Below are 22,477 nucleotides of genomic sequence, written 5' to 3'. Positions count from 1 at the left end.
AATTATATGGCTTGTTTGTTGTTGTTCTGTCATTTGTAATTATTCTAATTTTGCAGGGCTGTTTAGATTTACTAGTTGATTCTAGCAAATATTTATTTTCAAATAACTGGAATTTGAGCTCCATTATTAAGTTTGCTGTTTCTTAAACTTTGTTTACCATCTAGCAACATCTTCATACATTCTTTGCAGGTACTTGCATTATGACTTATTAAACCCTTTATAAGATTATACACTACTTTGCATATAGTTAATGCCATTTTGTTAAGCAGGCAGATTTTGCAACTACTAAAAAAAAAATTTCAAGAAGTTTAAAGAGAAACCTCTTTCAGTACCTTCAGAGAAACAACTTAATAGTATTCAGTGAGACCTGGGTACTCAAAATATTGAATGTCTCTTCCTTAATGTATGTTTACTATAAAAAGAAATCATACCACAAAACTTAGTAATTGTTCCATTAGAAATGTACATGCTAATTACTTTCATTTCTTCCCAGATGTTAATGTATGTATTAATTTTTGAAAAGTAATTCACATACATGGTTCAGGATACTTATTACATTTAGTTTTCCTTTAGCTCAATCTCCACTATTAGGACTACCTATAGTATTCCTTTACAAGTACAATACTATGTTCATTTTGGCTGGCAATTACATATTTAATTCTTTTAAAAATTCATTATTTTTAGTGGGTAAAGAATAGATAGGCATAAATAATGTAATTTAATATGTGGAGTCTGGATAGAGTTTACACAGTATTAATCTTGTGTGTGCTCAACAGTATCTTGAGTTTAAAAAGCTTTAAAAAGAAAAGGTAGAACTGACAGCAGTTTAAGAAAATTTTAAGTTATTTAATTTATTAATGAAATATTTACCCTCAGGCTATTGAGTGAAATTTAATAATATGGGTTAGTTTTTCAGATTAGCTTGTTTTAAAGGACCATTTGGGGGATTTCCCTGGTGGTCCAGTGGTTAAGAATCCACGCTTCCACTGCAGAGGGCACGGGTTCAATCCCTGGTGGGAGAAATAAGATCCCGCAGGCCGCATGGTGCGGCCAAAAATAAATAAATAAAAATAAAAGACGAACTGGTGGAGTAAAATATTTTCCAGCATAAATCCCAAAGTTAAATAACATATTGCGGCAACTATACTTACACAGAAAAAATGGAGTACATTTCAGATTTATTACTAGTGCTCACTAATGGCTAACTCAGGTCTTAATAAACAGCAGGCACGGATATTTAGGAAGGGATAAAATTCCTTGAGAAATTTCAGTGTACATGAGAATGGTTTCAAATACAACAGGTCAAGAAGAACAAGGATTTTTTTTAAATTATTTGACTTAAAAGGTCACTGGTGACTTTAAAGGGAATAGGAATAGTGTGATTGAAACCAAGGAGTCAGGAGAAAGCACTTGACTACAAAAGGACAAAAAAAAGGTAGGGGGAAAAAAGGAGAAGTAGCATGACACTACCTCTTAAGAACACACATGAAGCAAAGACAGCTACTGGAGAAGGGGAAAATGAAGAAAACGGAACAGGAAGAGAAAAATTAAGAGTAAAGCCTTAAGGCAGCAGAAAGGGATTCACAGACTCAGTGTCTGCTCACCACAGGCCAGGCATGCCCTGTGTGTACCTAAATAACTAAACCCTAGTTCTGGTCCTCAAAGGTTCAATCTAGTACATAGGGAAAACAAACTAAGTGACAGTTATTATCAAAGCAGGGTGAAACACTAATTTTAAGAACTCTTCTTACTACTGCTATTCTTTCAGTTTTTAAGTAATCTGAGTTCATGTGGCATCTTATATCACTTCTTGCCTCGTATGCCTTATTTTGCCCTGTTAAGTTGTAAGCTCACTGGTGGTAAGCACCCACACATGAGTTGGGTCCTATGGATTGAAAGTGAATAGGATAAGGCCACAGACATTCAAACTCTGGAGAAATCAAAAATGCTAACAAGTAACTCAATAAATGCCATATAGAGAGATGGGCAAGTGCTATTATATATGTTATCATTGATAGTAAAGAGAATTGTCAATATAAAGAATTCCCTGGGACACAAAAATATTTTCACTTATTTCATTTGCCTTAATGGTTAAAGTTTAAAATATACCAATGTTCCATTTTTCCTCTCTCACTCACATTCCTCATAATCCTTTACTGAAATTGCTTTCTGTAAGGTCACCATGACCTAACTGCCCAACAAACTGGCCTTTTAGAAGTTCTTCAGTATTTGATGGTATTAACACATCCTCGCTTCTCCATTCCTAAGCACCCTCTTTTACATCAACTAGTTCTCTTTTACAGGCTCTTTTTCCTCCTGTCCCCTAACTGAGGGTTTCTCCATAGCCCTATTCTGACTCTCTGCTTCTTCTTTTTGCAATCTCATCTATTTCCACAGTTGTTTTTTTTTTCTGCTGCACCACATGGCATGCAGGATCTTAGTTCCCCCACCAGAAATCGAACCAGTGCCCCCTGCAGTGGAAGCATGGAGTCTTAACCACTGGACCGCCAGGGAAGTCTCTCCACAGTTTTAACCATCATTTCCATGACTTTCACATTTCCTACTTAAGTTCAGGAAGCTTCTCCTCCATGTTCCAGATCCACATAGACGTACCCCTGGAACTTCAAACTCAATATTGAAAAAGAATATCATATTTTTCTTTCCAAATCTACTGCTCCTCCTGCCTTCCCAAGCTCTATTAACAAAACCACCGATTTGCCCAGTTATTCAGAATTTGGGAATAATCTGAATTTCCCTTCTTGTTTATCCAATTTTTGTTCAAGTCTTATACTTTGTCCTCACTGCTATCACGCTATTAGACCTCAATACCTAGAAAACCACAATAGTTTCCTATTCTTGTCAACCTAAGCCCTGTCTCAGGCCATTACAATGCATTACTCATTCTTCAAGTGAATATTCATTATGTCATATATGGGCTAGGTGCTAAGGATACAATGGTGAAGACATCATTTATAGTTTTCCTACCACCAATTGGCTCTCCCCTGCCCTCTCAGAGCTTATCCTCAAGCAGGGGAGAGCCAATTATGGTAGGACGACCTTGCAGGTGGTAGTGCTCCAGGAAAAAGTTACCGCATGTTAGAAGGTATGAAGACAAGTGGGAACTGCAGGGTTGAAACCAGGATCTAAAGACTGAAGGGGTGAGAGGCAGGGTATGAAGTCAGGGAGGTAATAAGGGAGGCAGCAAATGAAGAGTGCCTCATATGTTAAGGATGACCATATAATTTATTTTTCAAACTGGGACACATTTTTTCCAGGACAAATTCTAAACCAGATGGGACACCAGAAAACAAATGCACATTCGGATATGTATAAGGCAAATTAAGGAATATGTATTTCATCCTAATGACAATGATATTGCAAGGAAGTTGGTTAAGCATGATCAGGTTTGATAGGACCACATCTGCCCTTTACAAAGATCACTCCCACTGAAGGGCAAAGAACAGACTATAATATGCAAAACTGGAGGTAGGAAGACAACTTAGGAGGCTGGTACAGTAGTCTAGGAAAAAAAGTAATGATAGTTTGCATCACAAGCTGGAAGGGATAAAAAGGATTGGATGAATGCAAGAAATATTTAAAAGAAATAAACAACAAGATTTTGTTACTGACCATATTTGGAGGATGAGGAGAAAAGAATCAAGGAGGATTCCCATATTCTGGCTTGGGCAACTAGGCAGTGAGTGTGTGGTGCCATGAACTGAGACAGAAAACATACGAAGAGCAGGTTTGAGAGGAAGATAACGAGTTCATGGTGGAACTTGTTTTGGGTGTGAGGTCCTAACAGGACTTTTACATCAACACAGCTGATGGGTCTGAAGATGGGAGGGCTACACATTTCCACTAGTTATCTATTTTTGGATAACAAATTACCAAGCCCAAATTTAGTGGCTTAAAATAACAAACATTTATTATCTCATAGTTTATGTGTGTGGGTCAGGAATCTGGAAGCAGCATAGCTTAGATGGTTCTGGCTCAGGATCTCTCAAAAGTCTGCAGGATTGATTGGAGGAGGATCCACTTCCAAGCTCACTTGCTGGCAGGTTGCCTGAGTAGTCTCAGGACTTGGTAGCTGGCTTCACCCAGAGCAAGTAATTTTAAACAAAGGAAAGACGGAGGGAGAGGTGGGGGGAAAGATGGAGGGGAAAAGAACACTTAAGGTCGAAACTATAGTCTTTTTATAATCTAATCTCCAAAGTGACATCCCATCACTTCCGCTCTATTCTATTTGCTAGAAGCAAGTCTACTAAGTCCAGCCCATACTCAAGGGGAGGGGAACGAAACTCCATCACTTAAGTTTCAAAGAATTTGTGGGCATATGACATTTTTTTTTAACCACTAGAATACCACAGCAATATTAGCTTTCCTAAAGCATAATTCATCACCTCCTCTTCTTCCCTAATACCAGTTCAAAAACCTTGTATCTGTATGATTTCTCCAAAATATAAACCTTCAGCTTGATAATAAATTCCTTAACCTCCCCACTCCAGCCTCATCTCCCATTTCCCCCCCTGCACATCCCTACTCCAGCCACTTACTACTTCCTAACACCACCATCCTCTTTCACCTGAATTCATGCTGTTCCCCTGGCCCGAAAGTCTGGTTCTCAAACTTGAATTCAGGTAACACAACATGTGACAGCCCCGATGCTCTCTTCAGAATACTAGGAAACACAGATACATGAAGCCTAATGTGGCAATTCATAATATCATGCTAAAACGAATTCCATCTTATACTAAATTCTAAAACAGACAAGTGGGAGTAGGTGCCAAAGGTTTAGAACACTTCTCCTACAAGTTTCTGGTTAAAGACAAAGCCAGACAGGACTTCCCAGGTGGCACAGTGGTTAAGAATCCGCCTGCCAATGCAGGTAACATGGGTTCGAGCCCTGGTCCGGGAAGATCCCACATGCCGCAGAGCAACTAAGCCCGTGGGCCACAGCTACTGAGCCTGTGCTCTAGAGCCCGCGAGCCACAACTACTGAGCCCGCGCGCCTAGAGCCCGTGCTCTGCAACAAGAGAAGCCACCGCAATGAAAAGCCCGCGCACTGCAAGGAAGACCCAAGCAGCCAAAAATAAATTAATTAATTAATTAAAATGAAAAGACAAAGCCAGACATAACACTGGAAATCAGCTATACCCCAATTAAAATTTAAAAAAAAACAAAAAAAAGACAAAGCCAGTATTAGAGATCAGCAGCAAAACACCCCTTCCTCCAGCTTTGGCAATATATAAGGAGCATTTCTTTGAAAGCAACTGACACGGAAAGCATCCTACTCCCATTCTTTGATCTCTCAAAATCTTCTGTAGCTAATTGCACAAAGAACCATCCTGAGTATCCATCAAAAAGCTCCTAAATTACCTCTTGTTTATCTACATGGTGAAAGGCCATACGGCTGTTAAAAAAGACGCACAGCCTTAGGTACTGACTTGGACAACCTCCAAGATATATTAAGAGGAAACGGCAACGTACAGAACAATGGGCGTACAGGCTACTACTTGTGTTTAAAAACGAAAAGAAAAGAAAATTGAAACCCAGCCATCGCTAAAAAGAAAAAAGTATAAGTATTTCCTAAACATGCCTAGCACACCCCTGGAAGGTTCCAGGAGAAACAGGTAACAGTGGTCACCTCTGGGGCCATGGGGAGGAAGGGAGGCGTCCTCCCGTTCTCCAGCCTGCACCTTTACGTGTACGTGCTCTTACCTCCCGCCTCTGTGAGCCCCGAAGCTCAGGAGACTGGCTCCGGCCCACCGCTCGGGCTCCACACCGCTTAACGACGCGCCTGGTGTTTCCCGCGCACGAGGCCACGGAATCTTCACCAGCCAGCGGGGAGGGGCCCGCCACCCTGGCCGTGGCGGGGACGGTGGCTAGGTTCGCCCAAGGTCAGCCGGCAGGTGGGTGATGAGGCCGCACTCCCCGCGCTCCCCACGCCCCAAGCCGCCAGCCTAAAGTCGGGGAGAGGGGGGCGGTCCACTGACAGCAGGTGGCCCCAGCGGGTGGGCGGACAGGCCTCGTCTCCCGCCTCCGGGCGCTCGATTTCTTCCGTGGAAAAGTGAGAACGAGATGTCGCCAGGCTGCTCCCCGCGCCTCACAGACACCGGGAACACAAGAGAAAGAGAGGCAATCCCTCTGGGAAGTTACAGACCACAGGCGGGGCGAATACCTACCACAGTTTGCTCGCACCCGCCAAACTCTGACGCCGCAACGCCCAGGCACTCGACCCCGCGCTCCCGGAAGTGACGCGAGGGTCTAGTCCCCGCCCCCCGACTTCCGGCTACGGGCCTGGTTTCGCGCGTGCGCCTCAGGAACCAGCTCCCGGGGTCCGGATGCGCGTCTCCACGAGGTGAACGCGAAATGGAGGCCTCGGCTTCTACCCCACCGTCAACCTCAACCGCAACTTCAGCTTCGACTCCAGCGACCCCGGTCGGCCTGGAGCAGTTGGACGAAGAGCAGGTGAGTGGTCTCTGGGGAGGGGCGTTCGGAAGCGGGATGGCCGTGGCCTTGGGAGGCGCGGGTGCGGAATGCGGGCTCCGCGCCGGTGTGGGCGCCTCCGGAGCTTTGGGAGGGTCGCGCGTTCGCGGTGCCCTCGGCTCGCCCGCTGCTTTGTACTCGCGGGTAGGCGCCCGCCTCCTCCAGCCCTGCGGCCTGGCTCTCTTGAGTTGGATTTTTTTTTTTTGGCCGCTCCGCGTGGCTTGCGGGATTCTAGTTCCCCGACCAGGGATCGAACCTGTGCCCCCTGCGGTGGGAGCGCGGAGTCCTAACCACTGGACCACCAGGGAAGTCCCTTATCTTGAGTTGGATTGCAGGTATAACTTGGGATCCTGGGGTGAGGTCCACCTGGCTGTGCTTCCCTGCCTTTGACTTTGGCCAAGTCGCTTGATTTTTACCAGCCTCAGTAACTTCGTATTTAAAATGGGCTCTGAGAGGAGGTGATGCACCTAAAGCGCGGTAGCCAGGAAGCCTGGCACATAATAAGCTCTCAGGAAGTGCTAGATGCACGTGTATTGCGCTTTTATTGGCATTACTGCCTTCATCATCCAGGGCAGGGGAAGCACGTTCCCTCTGTCTCAGTGTTTTATATAGAAGAGGCTCGTTTCTGTAGACGATGCTATTAGCGGATACTTAGGTGGCTACATTCCTCTGATTACAAATTGCAGGATCCTAATGGATACGGTTGTGGAGGTTACCTGCTAAAAATAGAAATTGATCAGGGACAAATTCTGGGGCGGGGGCAAGTTTTAAATTCGATTGAGATGTAATTTATTTGTGTATCTCCACCTTGCAGATTAAAAAGGCAGTAGAAGCTCTGTTGGCACATTCCAGATCCAGGAAAAACGCAAATGGATTGCTTTTGAATGAGAATGAAAATTTCTTTTTAATGGTGGTATTATGGAAAATTCCAAGTAAAGAACTGAGGGTCAGATTGTAAGTTCTGATTTTCTACCTTTGCTTTTTTTATCTGCTTGGCCATTCCGTGGAACTTTAACAATCGGCAGCTTAGTTTCTGGTGGAAACTTTGCAAACTCAGGATATGTTGAGTTGAAATAATTGTGCCCCCCAAAAACCATAGGTCTTCAGACATTCTTAAATTTTCTAGGATTTCAGATGTGCTTAAGTTTTCTAGACATGTCACCAGTTTTCTGGATGTTTGGTGGACGGTTTGACCTAAGCTGTTCTGTTGAATCTGAAAACCTGGTTTTTGAGAGGACAGAGGTTAGAATAAATGAAACAGCTTTCATACTTTCATAGAATCTGTTATCTTTCCATGTCAAGATAGTTGCAAGCTAAAATTCCTGAGGTCCTGAACTCACTCCTTTATACAGAGACAATTAAAAACTTGGCAGTGATTTCCTAAGAGAAGAAAAACCCATGGTGGTTGCACATTCTTATTGCTAGGACTCGTAGGTGAGAGATGCCCTCTCTGCAGAGTTGTCAGATTTAGCAAATAAAAATACAAGCAATTTTTTAGATAAGTAGGTCCCATGTAATGTTGGGGACATAATTATACTTAAAAAATGGTTCAGATTTAACTGGATGTGCTATATTCTGTCTGGTAACCCTGCCTCTCTGTGGAGTCTCTCATTCCCTGGGTGTTAAAAAGCCAGCTGTGCTATAGAAAACAGTGTGTGGCATAGTTTCTTTTTCTTTTCCCCATAAAGGTGGGGGATAGAGGTTAAGAATGATTACAAATTGGAAAGACCCTTTTGACCCTCAGACTCTCTCTTAACTCATCCTCACAAACTGCCCCAGCCAGATTGCCTTAGTTATTGCTTTATGTATCTGGGTGCGTTCTTTATTCCATACCTCTGCCCAGGCGGGTTTTTGCTTCTGGAAAGCCCTTACTTTCTCCGGGGTATTTTTCCAACTGCTCACCTCTTGGTGATTTCTGCCACTTGCCATCTCGTTTGCCAAGTCCTGCTACTGTGGATTGCTCTCTTCTTAAACTAAGGAAATGTTTCCTCAGAACATGTAGGCCTAGGAAGTGAGCTAAACCTTTTTGAGACTCAACATAATTCATGTTTGCTGGTCCCTGTAGGTTTGCTCCGTTTTCTGTTTCAGGTCTTGAAAGTTATGTTTATGGAGCCCAGGGGTTTCTGCAAGGTAGAGTTCTGAATCAGAACTGTCCTGATGAAACTAGATTATTCTAGCACACGGTAGTACGTGTACCTATATAGCAATACGTAAAATAATAATAATTACACGTGCACTATTTTGAGTATCTTTGATTATATTTTAAGTCTTAATTGTATCCCAAATATTAGTTGATGTTTTGGCCTGCAGATATTTGTGGTGATTTAGTATTTGAATGTTAAATCTCTCCTCTGTACCACTGAAAACTAGATATATTTTTAAATGTTCTCAGTAGTGTATTTGCTTAAAAAGCGTGAATGAAGTTTATTGAAATGACAGTGAATTTATTGTGTATTCTGTGGGATATAAACATACATGTTATCAGTTATAATGGTTTATTCCTTGGTTACTTCTCACGTATTTTGCAGGTCCTTGCCTCATGGTATTCGATCAGATTTAGCAGATATCTGTTTATTTACCAAAGATGAACCTAATTTAACTCCCGAACAGACAGAACGTTTTTATAAGAAGCTTTTGAACAAGCATGGAGTTAAAACCATTTCTCAGGTAATGAATAGCTGTAACTGACCAGTGCTAAGCTGTCCATGGTAGCAGCTAGCCACACGTGGCATTAAGCACTTGATACGTGGCCAGTCAGAATTAAGATGTAACACAAATACTGGATCTTAAGGATTTAATATGGAAAAAGAATATAAAATAATTTCTATAAATTACAGTTAAATATGGTATTTTAGATCTATTGTGTTCAATAAAATCTGTTATGGGGAAAAAAACATTTCTCAGGTAGGGAGCAGGTTAATATTTTCAAGACAACTAAAAGATTGGATTCAATTGAAGTGACAAGTAATACATTCCTTTTTAACTTAATTTTCTCTTTTTAATTTAATTCTCATTGGCTTTAGGGAGGGCGTATTCCCTCTTCCCTGTGACGGATGGGCTGTTGAGGTGTGTTGACCTAAAAGCTCAACACATGCATCAGTAATGATTATATGTTGAAGATTTTACAGAACGCTGCTCCGTTGTGTCACTTCTCTCTCCTTCCAGAGCATCCTGGGTTTGCCTCTGACTTGGCACCCCTCCCCCTTTTTGTAGTCATTGGTGCGGTTTCTTTAGGTGAGGGTCCCGACTCATTTGCCCCTGTGCCTGTGCTGTTTTAGATACTCACATGTTCACTAAACTGTGACTCCAGGGCATTTTAAAATCCAAATATAAATTGCCCCAGTATTTCTTCTTCTTGTTGTTCAGGTTCTTACTTTTTTGTTTTTATACCTTTTTTTCTCTCTCTCTTTTTTATCAAAGTATAGTTGGTCTACAATATTGTTAGTTTCAGGTGTACAGCATAGTGATTCAGAGTTTTTTGTTTGTTTATTTTGCAGATTATATTCTATTATAGGTTATTACAAGATATTGGATATAGTTTCCTGTGCTACACAGTAAATCCATGTTGCTTATCTATTTTATGTACAGTAGTTTGTATTTGTTGATCCCAAACGCCTAATTTGTCCCTCCCCTCCCTTTGGTAACCATAAGTTTGTTTTCTATGTCTGTGAGTCTGTTTCTGTTTGTATATACGATTCATGTTTTTACATTTTCTAGATTATCCCCCTCCGAACTTTAAAAAAGGAATATAAAGCCTATGAAGCTAAGCTCCGCCTCTTGGGTAGTTTCGACTTCTTCATTACGGATGCCAGAATCAGGCGGCTATTACCCTCACACCTCGGGAGACATTTCTACAACAGAAAGAAGTAAGTTTCTCAGCAATGACCGGACTTTAGTAGCGTGAAATTTATGGGTGTGTATGTGCTGCTGTAAATGCCTTTGTATTGTTTTAGAGTTCCAGTACCTGTAAACCTTCAGGCCAAGAATTTGTCCAGAGAGATCAGTGACTGTGTAGGGGGAACTGTCTTAAACATCTCTAAAAGTGGTTCTTGCAGGTAGGTAAAAGGCGTTAAGGTGTGCCTCTGTTTCATTTTATATTTAATAATGATTTTATAAACTTTTTAAAATAAGATAGTGTTAATGAAACCAGACTCTTCTGTTAAAACTAAAATTCATTCTTTAGAAGTATTCAATTCTCTAGAACAGTGCTGCCCTCCAGAACTTTCCACAGTGGTGGAGATGGTCTATAGCTGTGTAGTCTCATGCGGAAGAATGAGCCACAGGTGGCTGCTGAGCACTTGAAACGTGGCTTCTGCAGCTGAGGATCTGAATTTCTAACTTTACCTGATTTTAACTGACTTAAATTTTAAAAGGCACGTCTGCTGATTTTTACTGTACTGGATGGGCATCCTTTTTTTTTTTTTTGTAATTTTTTGGATGTGCCATGCAGCATGTGGGATCTTAGTTCCCCAACCAGGGATTGAACCCACACCCCCTGCCTTGTGAGCATGGAGTCTCAACCACTGGACCACCAGGGAAGTCCCTGTACAGGGCACCTTTAGAAGTTCAGGAAAACAGGAGAATAAGCCTGGTTCAGGGTGTACTTGCAGGTCAGTGACAGTGGGCACACAGAATGGGCAGAGCCCCGTCTTTGGCTGGAGGGAGGTGGGAGCATCAGCCCGTCTCATCCTCATTCTGCACTCATCCTGCCAACAGCCAGCCTGCCTTTCAGCTCCCGTGGTAGGGAGAGTGGGGGCTGCCAGGACCAGCGGACCCAGTGGCTGAGCAGTGGGCACTTCTGGCCTTCCCCGTTGGCTTGCGGCAGCCCTCTGCTTCAGCTGAGGGGATGGTTTTGCTCTTGGCCAGAAGACGCTATTACACGAGCAACTCTTCGTTTTAGAGGTGGCCGCTGTGTCAGGGCAGTGGAGCTATAAAGGTAGCAAGCAGTCCTCCTGGGGGTGGTTCTTTTCAGAACAGCCACTGCTGGGGGTAATTGCCCTCAGGAAAGCCTGAGGGCTGACTCAGTGACCTGTGTTTTCCAGAATGAAGGTAGAACTCCCTTTGGCCCTCCCCACTGACCCTCCCAGCCTCACACGGTTAGGTGCCAGCTCCTCGATCACCTCTTGATGGTAGGGCATATTTCAGGAGGAGGGCATTTCTAGAACATGAAGGATGATCATCTTCCTTTAAAATAAATCGAGAACTTAAAGATTTCAATGATTTTACATTAAAAAAATTTTTTTTAGGATTGTGTATTTGTATTTCTCACATACCTGCTTATGCTTTATTTTGAAAACCAAGTTATTTTTTCAGCTCTCTGTGTATAATGCTTTATTAAATTTCAGTACCATCCGCATCGGTCACACTGGGATGCAAGTTCAGCACATCGTCGAAAACGTTGTTGCCGTCACAAAAAGGCTTTCACAGAAACTGCCGGAGGTACGGTCTCGCAGATGCTTCCATTGGCCGTTCGTTTAAAGGAACAAAACACCTACGGATGATGTTACTCTTCTCTCTGTTTCAGAAGTGGGAGAGCGTGAAGCTCTTGTACGTGAAGACTGAGAGATCTGTTTCCCTGCCTGTCTTTTCTTCTTTTGTCAGCAGTCGTGGTGAAGCCAGGGGACTACGCACACAAAGTCAGAAGAAAAAGGTTAGTAGAAGTTCACATCCCAGGCAGGCTTAATCAAGGCTGTAAGCGCAGCCCAGGAAGAGAGAACAAAGGCTCAGAAGGGGCCTGTGCAGTGGCAAGAGGAGCTGAGAGGAAGAGGAAAACCGAAATCGAGTCTGTGCAGTATTGATACACGGTTATTTATGGGCAAAATTCAAGATCGTATGAGGCTGACATACCTCTTGGTTTTGGTTTGTAGGTTTTCAGTGCTGCTGGTAATATTGCAGAAAGCCGCATGAGAGAAAATGGAACTTTTTGCTACTGGCTGGACCAATCTCCTAGTTTATTTGGTCTTTCTCCAGCCATGTTCATCCATGTGTCCAATGAGTTTTTAGACTCAGTCTTTTAATTTTTTGTCTTCTAGAAGTTCTGTGTTTTGTTCTTTTTCAAATTATCGTTACCTTTTTTTGGTTTCCTGTTATCTATAAATAGTCTTCCAGTTTGTCTTAATTCTTGGAACACATTAAGCATAGTTGCTTTATTGTCTGATAATTCAAACCGTTAGGCGTCTTGGTGATGCAGTGGGTTGTCTCTACCTGCTGGTTCCTATGTACTTAGTTATTGTGGACTGTATCGTGGATAGTCCATTTGGAAAATTATTTGTAGAACTAACTTGAGGGGTGGGATGAAGATCTTTCCCGAGAGGATTTAGACTTACGGCAGCCAGGCACCTTGGGGCACTCTCAGCCCAGAACCACCTAGAAGCACATTCAAGGCTTGAGGTTCCCTGAATGATTCAAATCCACCCACGGTGACAGATCTTCACGGCTCTGCCCCCCGTTCATCTCTACCCTGAGGGTCCGACTCATTGGTGTCCCAGCTTATTGTAACGAGGTTTTTACTTAGAATCCCTGCCTGGTATGGACATTAGGATTTGATTTCTCCACTTCACACCCCTGCCCTCCTGTGCCCAGTCGTAACGGCTGTTAAAAGTTAGGGATCAGCAAATACTCTCGGGGCAAACGTTTCTTACAGTGTAATCAGCTCATCGGTGCTTTTATGAAAAAAGTTGTTAATATTTTACCCTACTTTTTACTTGTTTTCATAATCCAAAATAACATAAACTGCTGTTACTGGAAACAAGAAGTCTGAATTTTTTGCTGTTTGTCAGATTCAGTTGAGGGCTTTGTGACAATGTTGGAATTGCTGGTTAAAATGGAATTTTGTCACAATTACGATGTTACCTAACAGTACTCTGTGATAAGAATAATGGACCTCTAGCTATGTAAACTTGCTACTGTGTTAACTCTCAACCACAAACTCAGGCAGGAAAAAAATATCAGAGTATTTCGTTTTTGTAGCAGCTTCATGGAGATGTACAGTCACCCATCTCATACATGGGAGGATTAGTTCCAGGATCCCCCCCAAGGATGCCAAAATTTGTGGGTGCTAAAGTCCCTTATATAAGCCAGCATAGTATTTGCACATAAACTACACATATCCTCTGGCATCCTTTAAATCATCTTTTTTTTTCCTTAATATTTATTTATCTATCTATCTATTTAGCTAGCTAGCTAGCTATGTAGCTGCTCCGGGTCTTAATTGCGGTACGCGGGATCTCCGTTGCCTCGTGCGGGATCTTTAGTTGCGGCATCCGGGATCTAGTTCCCCAACCAGGGATCGAACCCGGGCCCCCAGCACTCCCAGGAGCACAGTCTTAACCACTGGACCCCCTTTAAATCATCTTTAGATTACTTATGCCTAATACAATGTGAGTGCTATGTAAATAGTTGTCAGAGTGCAGCAAATTTAAGTTTCGCTTTTTGGAACTTTTTGGAATTTTTTTTTCCCTTGAATATTTTTGATTCACATTTGGTTGAATCTGCAGATGTGGAACCTGCATATATGGAAGTTCAACACATCACATACTGTACAATTCTGGATTATTCGTAACTCACTTGTAAATGAGGTTGACTTCCACACAGCTGGTGACTACACACTTCAGCTACCCAGATTTGAATATAATTTGCCACATAAAATGCATCTTTGGCTGGGACTCTGCGACAAAGCAGAGTTGGGGTTCAAGTGCTAGCGATGGGACTCATCTGCTTGGATCTTGTACAGGTCAAGGCCCTTTCAGGGAGCTTATGGATGACCTGACTGCACGTGCTAAGTCTGTGCCATTTATTTACCAACAAAAGAGTCCCCCATTAAAATTATGCTTGTTTTTTTTATGGTAGGTAGCAAAGAAAAGCCAAAAGAAGAAAGAACGTCTTAAAAGACAGCAGGAGAAGAAAGGAGACAAGAAGCTTATGAAACAGGCTGGAAAGGCTGCACCAGCCCCGATTACAGATGCACCGGCCCCCAAAACTGGTGGTGCTTCAGCCCAGGACCCTGGACCCCAGAAGGAGACCGGTGGGGTGAGCGCCCCCCCTAGAGCTCAAGACGAGTCTGAAGATGAAATCCCACTGCTGGTACCAGTGAAGGAAACTCCAGCTGCAAGAAGCGTAAAGGTATTTTCATTAATATTTAATATCCATTATGGACGGATTCCGGGGCTCCGTGTGCCAGGCAGGCACTTGGTGAGGGATGGGAAGTGCTGTGTGGCTGGGAGGCATCGTTTATAGAAATCTGTTCTACCAGAGATTGTGAAGTCATGGATGAAAAATACTAGGGTAAATCCCAAGAACCCCTGACTGACTCTATCCCCCTCTTAAATAGTGAAGCGATGTGTAGTCAGCACAGCCTTTCGTGTACCTTGGAATCAAGGGAGACTCGGCCATATTAATAATTCTAAAAAACGTTGCCTGTGGTTTTGAAAAGCAAGTTCAGTTTCTGAAGGTGAGTCCTCAGTCACCACATAATTAGTTTCAGAAAATTTACCAAGGGAAAGTTGGGTGCTGGATTCTGCCTCTGAAACCTTTCAAACACCCCACCCTGCATGGTTCTTACAGAAATCTGACTTCTTGGGTTTCAGAGGAGGTGATTTAAAGGAACTGAGTTTTTTTATTTTGGGGTGCTTTGATAATGTTTTTTTGTTTTCGTATTGTTTGTTTGGCCGCACCACAAGGCTTGCGGGATCTTAGTTCCCCAACCAGGGATTGACCGCGGACCCATGGCAGTGAAAGCGCTGACTCCTAACCGCTGGACCGCCAGGGAATTCCCGTTTTGATAATGTTTTTGCTCATACTCATAGTATCCATCCAACTATTGGGGGGAGACCTCTTGAAAATAAGGGGAGAAATGGGTCCCTAAGAGACTAGAGGGCTGCCCTCACCATGTGTGCATGAGACTCATGACCCCTCGGCACAGCCCATTAGGGTCAACCCAGGGCTGTTACTGCACTTTACCTATTATGTATTCTTTCCTCACAGTAATCCTTAACATCTTCAACAGAGTTATAATTTTCCTCTGCTTGTGAAATATTCCTTTTACAGTGTCCCCAAACTGCTAGTGAGGTTTTTTTTTTTAATATATTTGAAATTAATGTTGATCAGTATATTAACTATAGGCAGTATAACTGTTTCTAGAAAAAGTAAGCTGTATTTGTTATAATGGGACTGGCAGATAATGTGTTGGAAATTAAAGAGTGGAAAGCATAGCTTCCTGGGTGGGTGATACGCATCAAGAGTGTAGAAGTGTTGGGTGTTCCCTGGCAGTCCAGTGGTTAGGAATCAACGCTTTCACTGCCAGGGGCCCGGGTTCGATCCCTGGTCAGGGAACTAAGATCCCACAAGCCACAAGGCGAGGCCTAAAAAAGAGTGGAGAAGCGTTTGTGCCCTTTGAACCCATCTAGGAAATTTGATCAGGGGAAAGGTATGAAAGTTTCAGCATTGTTCACTGTAGAAGCAAAAATGAGAAAATGCTATGTACCCTTGCAGTAGTTTTTATAAAGTTATTCAAGATAACGTTTAGTACGAGTTTATAGTGCTTAGGAAATACTAATGAAATAGTTGGGGAAAGAGCATAATACTCGGCTTTTAAATACATACATACTCATGGGGAAAAGGTAGTGAATAATATTAATATTGTGTGGTAGAGTTATTAGGGAGTTTTATTTTTTATATTTTCAATGTTTTTCAAAATTTCCATCTGTTTTATGATAACTCAAAAGCAAAGTTTTGTTGGTTGATTTGCCTGTATAACCTCTCTCTGTGTGGGACCCAGTCTGTTGCTGGGATGTTGTCCTCGGATCGTCAGCCACATCATCTGGGCTGCTTGGGAAATCCGGGATTTCCGGTCTGGAACACGGTCCCCCCTTTTGCTAACAGGCACCCCAGTTGTTTTCACACACACTGTTTCAGAACCCCCTGCCCTAACCCACATGCGAGGAATTTACAACTGGAGGTGAAGAAGAGTCAGGGTTAGGTCACAGGTCTGCCCACTGTGCTCCCACTGCTTCTAGGAGTCCTTCGCCCCAGCCATAAGGAAAGATGGTTAGACCAGGGAGATGCCAGGGTCTTTTTTACAGTCATTAATAGTGGAGTACAGCTGCCTTTCAAAATGTTTTTGAGGCAGGAGGAAAAAGCCATTCCTCATTCATCGTGCTGCAGTTTCCCTCTTAGGGGTTCCCTAAATTTTAAGAACAGTAACTCTTAGAGTTGCATCATCAGTTGTCTGTCCCACACCCCACCCACTTTTTTCTTTTTCTTAGACACAAAAAGATGCTGCAGGAAAGAAGTCTCCAAAGAAGAGTCGTGGTCCCAACACACCTCATGGGAAGAAGAGAAAGGCCTCCCCAGCTTTGGAGACCCCAGCAGCTGCGGAGCCCAAGACCCCAGGTAAAGGCCCAGGTAAGAAGGCAAGAATCAAAGAAGAGTTGGAGAAAGAAAGAACCTCTTCGCTGGGGAAAAAAGACCCAAGACAGACTCCTAAAAAGCCAGAGGCCAAGTTCTTCACTACTGCTAGTAAATCTGCGAAAAAAGCTCCCCGTACCCCCAAACAGTGGCCCAAAAAACCCAAAGTACCCCAGTCAACCTAAAATCAGAGACTCAACCAGCAGTAAACTCATCAGAGCTATCTAAAGAGCTTGTAAAAAATACCTGGGTCCTGACCCCTGTTGCAACCGCTGAGTGGGGCCTAGACTTAAATAGTTTTTAAAACCTCCACAAGTAATTCTGATACATGTTCATGAGTGTAAGAACCAGTAGTTTGAAGTAAATCCATTCATTTCATTGCTCTTCTTTGTATTTGCTAATGCAGTAGAGGGAAAATACAGTGCTTCTCTGTGGTTGTGTTTTTTATTATTAAAGTTAACATTTGTTTCTCAGTATAAAATTGGCATCCCATGTCTTGTTGGTTTTACTTGAATGCCTATGATGTGACCCTTTTCCTCATCTGCTTTAAGCCATTTGTTCACATGACAGCTCCATCACAGTAATCTGTGCAAACACATCCAAAGCTTGTTTGCAGGCCACTGATGGGCTCACTGCATGCAAGTCAGCCGTGGCCCTCATGCTGAGATGGGTCTTAGAAAAGGCCTTGGAATCAAAATTAAAATAATCGATTCCAGGACCCAGATGGTGGTCAGCCAAGGTTGCAGATCACTGAGTTAGCATACATTTGTTGGGGGAAATTAACATGGAGTCATTCACAGAGGCACTGGATCGAATCCTGAACGCTGGAGGCAAGAAAATATTTGTCTTGCATAAGCCTTTCCATCTTGCTCCAGATTCCTCCTCACCCTAAACAGACTCACTTTTATGTGACAGCTCTAGGGTAGGAAGCTTGGGAGAGTAGACTCTTAAACTTTGGGTCATTGTCAAATATCCTGAGGCAGTAAGTGACTTTTCAGGTACTCGGCCTTTCGCTGCATTTGAATTGGGGTACACATCTCTAATAGTAAGTGACATAGTCACTGTAGTATAGGAAAGGCCAAAGTGAGGCATGCTTTCAAAGGTAATTACCGTTCATGAACATAACGACTAAAGGAATCAAAGCTTCAGATGGTTCTCCAGCAAGTCAAGGAGTCGAGACAGCTTTTTAAATCATGAAAGCCTCTGAAATACAAAATAATTTGTTTTTCATTCCATTGTCCTTTTAGGCTTGTAAAAGTGAGTATACTACATTTAATGTAGGGGTTTAGTGTAATTGATTTGTTTACCATAGAAACTATTCACTTATTCAAAGATGAAGATTTAAGTCTACTGCTTTGCTGAGGGCAAACTTACCTACCTAATCATATAGTCTGTGCTCTCCATGACAGTTTTCTGGGGTTAGCTGTATGGTTTTTTAATCCCATCCTCTAGCCAGCTAAAGATTTTGCAACACCCAGTGGTTCTTTGCCTGTAGCTTAGTCCCTGTTGAATATGATGCAGATGTTTACCTTCCTGTTCCACTGTGCATCTAGTTTCCCTCTATAGAAATTCTCATAGTTCTCTATGTTGAAAAGAGCAGATTTAAGTTTCTTGAGCAGGATGATAGTTTTTTGACAATTGAAGGCCACAGTTGAGTTAGAGATAATTCTGAATTGTAATGAAAATGTTCAAATCATGGTGCTAGATTTCCAAGGCTTAAGAAGTTTGGGGGGCACCTTACCTCATGGCTGCAAGGGCTGGGAGCCAATAATGGCCTATCCAGGGGCCAAGAGGAGTACTGGAAATCTGTGCAGTAAATTACATTGTTTTGTGGGATAAGAGGTTGAGTATGTGGCTTATGTTTCAGTGTAAGTCAACACTGGGTTTTCTGGATTCATCCTCCATGCCATAGAAATTTAATGGACAAAACCAGATCTGGTGGGAGAAATTTGCCACGTTTTTGTTCTGAAGAAATATTGAATCTTAGTTAATTTGTTTTTTAGGAACTGTAATAAGCATGGAAAATTTAATATTTTAAATGCCTTGAATGTATTTAAGACTGTCCAAGTGTTTAATAAATGTTACATTTTATTTCATAGTCTTGAGAAATATTTGAATGCAAGTACAAAGAAATTGCTAAGTCATATTGTCTTGTCACCAACCAGAAACACTTTATGTACTTCAGTTAATGGGTGTTTAGGGTTTAATTAACAAAGAAGTCTTTTGCCATTTAATTAAATATTTGAAGGTTCTGCACTACCTACATTTTTATCTCTTAAATTTGCTATGTTTTCCTTGCCTGCAATTAGTGTGTTAGTAGTCACAGCACCAAGATTCACACTTAGGACCTTACGAACTGTGAGAAGCCCTCATCAGTCCTTGGATCTTAAAGGAATGAATGCATGTGATAAAAGACCACAAATCAAATTTTGGTTATAGTGATTTCTGTATAATGGTCCTGGAGAGAGAAAATGGCAAATTATTTAGGTGGATATATTTAATTCCAGATTCTACATCTTAGTTAACACTACCTTAAAAGGATTAATACCTTGTTTGTATAACTCGAGGCATTTTCTATACTTGAAACTACAGGAAATAGGGCATATGTATGATTTTGACTCGCCTAAAAAGATGTCTCTTAGCTATCTAAAAGATGTTAGCTTATGTGAATCAAACAATCAACTTTTTATTACAGATTTCCCTCAAAATCTATTCCTCCAGTGTACTCAACCTTACAATGACACAGTCTCAAAAACTGTTGAACTCAGCTGTTGAGCTACCAAGTTTTTATTTCATTCACTCAGCCATCCACTTACCCACATACCCTTTAACCATTAAGTTTCTACAAACTGCCAAGGTACTAGATTTGAAAAACTAATACACAAAACACAGCTTTGCCCTTCAAGAGATGCCCTAGTCTAGTTAGTGGCATCCTCAGAATTTTGATACAGGGGCACAGTTTGGCTGCAAGGAGGTGGGCCCAGGGGTTAGGGAACTTCTCTTGATGTCTGTCAAGTGTTTTAAATTTAGAATATGCTTTTAGAAGGAAGTGCTAGTGGAGATCGTAGGAAGGGACTAGAAAAAGAAGAACCAGACATATAGACCAATGGAATGGAATAGAGAATCCAGAAATAATCCCTTACATTTAGGCTCAACTGATTTTTGACAAGGGTGCCAAGACAATTCAGTGGGAAAAGACAGTCTTCAACTAATGGAAAATAAAATGGGATCCTACACTTAAATGTAAACGCTTAAAAGAAAACACAGGAGTAAATCCTCATGACCTTAGGTAAGGCAGTAGTTTCTTAGCTATGCTACCTAAGACACAAGTGCTAAAAGAAAAATTGAAAAATTGGACTTCATCCAAATTTAAAATTTCTGTGCCTTAAAAAACGCCATCAAAAAAGTGAAAAGGTGGGGCTTCCCTGGTGGCGCAGTGGTTGAGAATCCGCCTGCCAGTGCAGGGGACACGGGTTCGATCCCTGGTCTGGGAGGATCCCACATGCCACGGAGCAGCTAGGCCCGTGTGCCACAACTGCTGAGCCTGTGCTCTAGAGCCCGTGAGCCACAACTACTGAGCCCACGTGCCACAACTGCTGAAGCCCGCGTGCCTAGAACCCGTGCTCCGCAATAGGAAGCCACCACAGTGAGAGGCCCGCGCACGGCAACGAAGAGTGGCCCCCGCTCGCCGCAACTAGAGAACGCCCGCGCGCAGCGGCGAAGACCCAACACAGCCAAAAATAAATAACTAAAATAAATAAAAATTTTTTTAAAAAATGAAAAGGCAACCTACAGAATGAAAGGAAATATGTACTTGAGAAGAGATGTGTATTTAGAATATATAAACTTATAATTTAATAATAAAAAAACAATCCAATTTTTAAAATGAGGAAAGGATCAGAATGGACATTTGACCAAAGAAGGTATACAAATGGCCAACAAGCACGGAAAAGATGATCATTGTTAGTGATCAGGAAAATACTAATCAAAACCACAATGAGATACCACTTCACACCACTAGGATGGCTGTAATCCAAAAGACAATAACAAGATAGATGTGGAGAAATTGCAACCCTTATTGCATTGTAGGTGGGAATAGAAATGGTGTGGCTGCTTTGGAAAACAGTCTGTCATTTCCTGAAAGGGTTTAATACATAGAGTTACCATATCCATTCCTTTGTATACACACAAGAGCATTAAGAACATAGGTCCACAAAAAGACTTGCACCTGAATGTTTATAGCTGCACTATTCTTAATAGACAGGAAGTGAAAACAACCCAATGTCCACCAGCTGATGAATAGATAAAGAAAATGTAACATATCCATTCAATGGAATATTATTCAGTTACAAAAAGGAATGACTTACACTGATACATGCTGCAACATGGATGGACCTTGAAAACACTATGGTAAGTAAAAGAAACCAGACACAAAAACCATATATTGTAAGATTTCATTTATATAAAATGCCCAGTATAGGCAAAGCCATAGAGACAGTAAGTAGATTATTGGTTGCCAAGGTCAGGGGTGGGGAGGGGATGGCAAGTGACCACTAATGGGTTACAGGGTTTCTCTCTGGGATGATGAAAATGTCCTGGAATTAGAGGTGATGGTTGTAGAGTTCTGTGAAAATACTAAAAACCACTGAATTGTACACTTGCAAAGGGTAAATTTTGTTACATGAATTATATCTCAATACAGCTTTGATAAGAAAAATTTATGTTCACAGAAGCAAGTTCAAACTTCTCGTTTACAAATAGAAAAACATATTTGGGAGTTTTATTCAATATTTAATATCACCTAATAGGGTGTATTTTATTTTAATATAATTCTAGAATATAAAGAATATTTTGCATTTTCCCCACAAATCTCATATGGATGCCTCTAAATCCCTTCCAGTTTCTCTCTGTGTACCACACAGATATTGACATGTTCTAAGTATGCCCTAACATGAGCAAACTATGTATCTACTGGGTTAGCAGAAAGGGAATAATTCTAGAGCCAGATGGAGTTGAGTCTCAATCCTAATTCTGTTGTTTCTGTACCACCACTCAACCTTGACCTCTCTGAGCCTCAGATTTCTAATTTATAAAATGGGAATTAATATACTTACTGTAGAGGGTACTCACAAGATTTAGAGTTATAAAAGTGGCATGTAGAGGGGAGGAGTCAAGATGGTGGTGTGGGAAGACGCGGAGTTAGCGTCTCCCCACAACTAGGGCACCTGCCAGCCGCTGCTGGGGGACTCTGACCCCCAAGGAGATGGGAGGAACCCCAGAGTGAACCGGTAGGATGTAGGGGGACTGAGGGGGGAGGAGAAGTGGAGGCCAGACAAGATCGGCACCCCTGAGGCCGGGGAGATCAAGAGAGGCAGGCGGGAGGGGCCCTCCGGGAGGAAAGGGAGAGGAGCGGAGGGTGATCGACCAGCCCACTCGAGCCCAGGAAGCCTGCTGGGCTCCCAGGTGAGGTCCCCTGCCCTCTGAGACCAGGGGTGGGGGGCTCGCCTGGGCCTCTTCTGTTTCTGGAGCCTAAGCCCCACCCCCCACACCCCCAGGGCCTTTTCCAGCCCTGTGGGTCCTGAGC

At 42.4% G+C, this 22,477-nt stretch overlaps 1 protein-coding gene across 1 annotated transcript; it reads left to right on the top strand.

Annotated features, from left to right (window-relative positions):
- The first annotated feature begins 6,319 nt into the window (after positions 1-6,319).
- Positions 6,320-17,374, top strand: RSL1D1 (ribosomal L1 domain containing 1). Its single transcript, XM_061207926.1, is given in 10 exon segments — positions 6,320-6,471; positions 7,304-7,443; positions 9,018-9,156; positions 10,207-10,355; positions 10,443-10,544; positions 11,835-11,928; positions 12,014-12,139; positions 14,338-14,610; positions 16,752-17,054; positions 17,056-17,374. Coding segments are annotated over 10 exon segments (1,491 nt in total). The 5' UTR covers positions 6,320-6,372; the 3' UTR covers positions 17,122-17,374.
- Positions 17,375-22,477: the final 5,103 nt, after the last annotated feature.

Source organism: Eubalaena glacialis, chromosome 13 (assembly GCF_028564815.1).
Source record: "Eubalaena glacialis isolate mEubGla1 chromosome 13, mEubGla1.1.hap2.+ XY, whole genome shotgun sequence".
Taxonomy (NCBI): Eukaryota; Metazoa; Chordata; class Mammalia; order Artiodactyla; family Balaenidae; genus Eubalaena; species Eubalaena glacialis.
The sequence above is the reverse complement of the archived record's forward strand: the minus strand, read 5'-3'. Positions and strand labels throughout refer to the sequence as shown.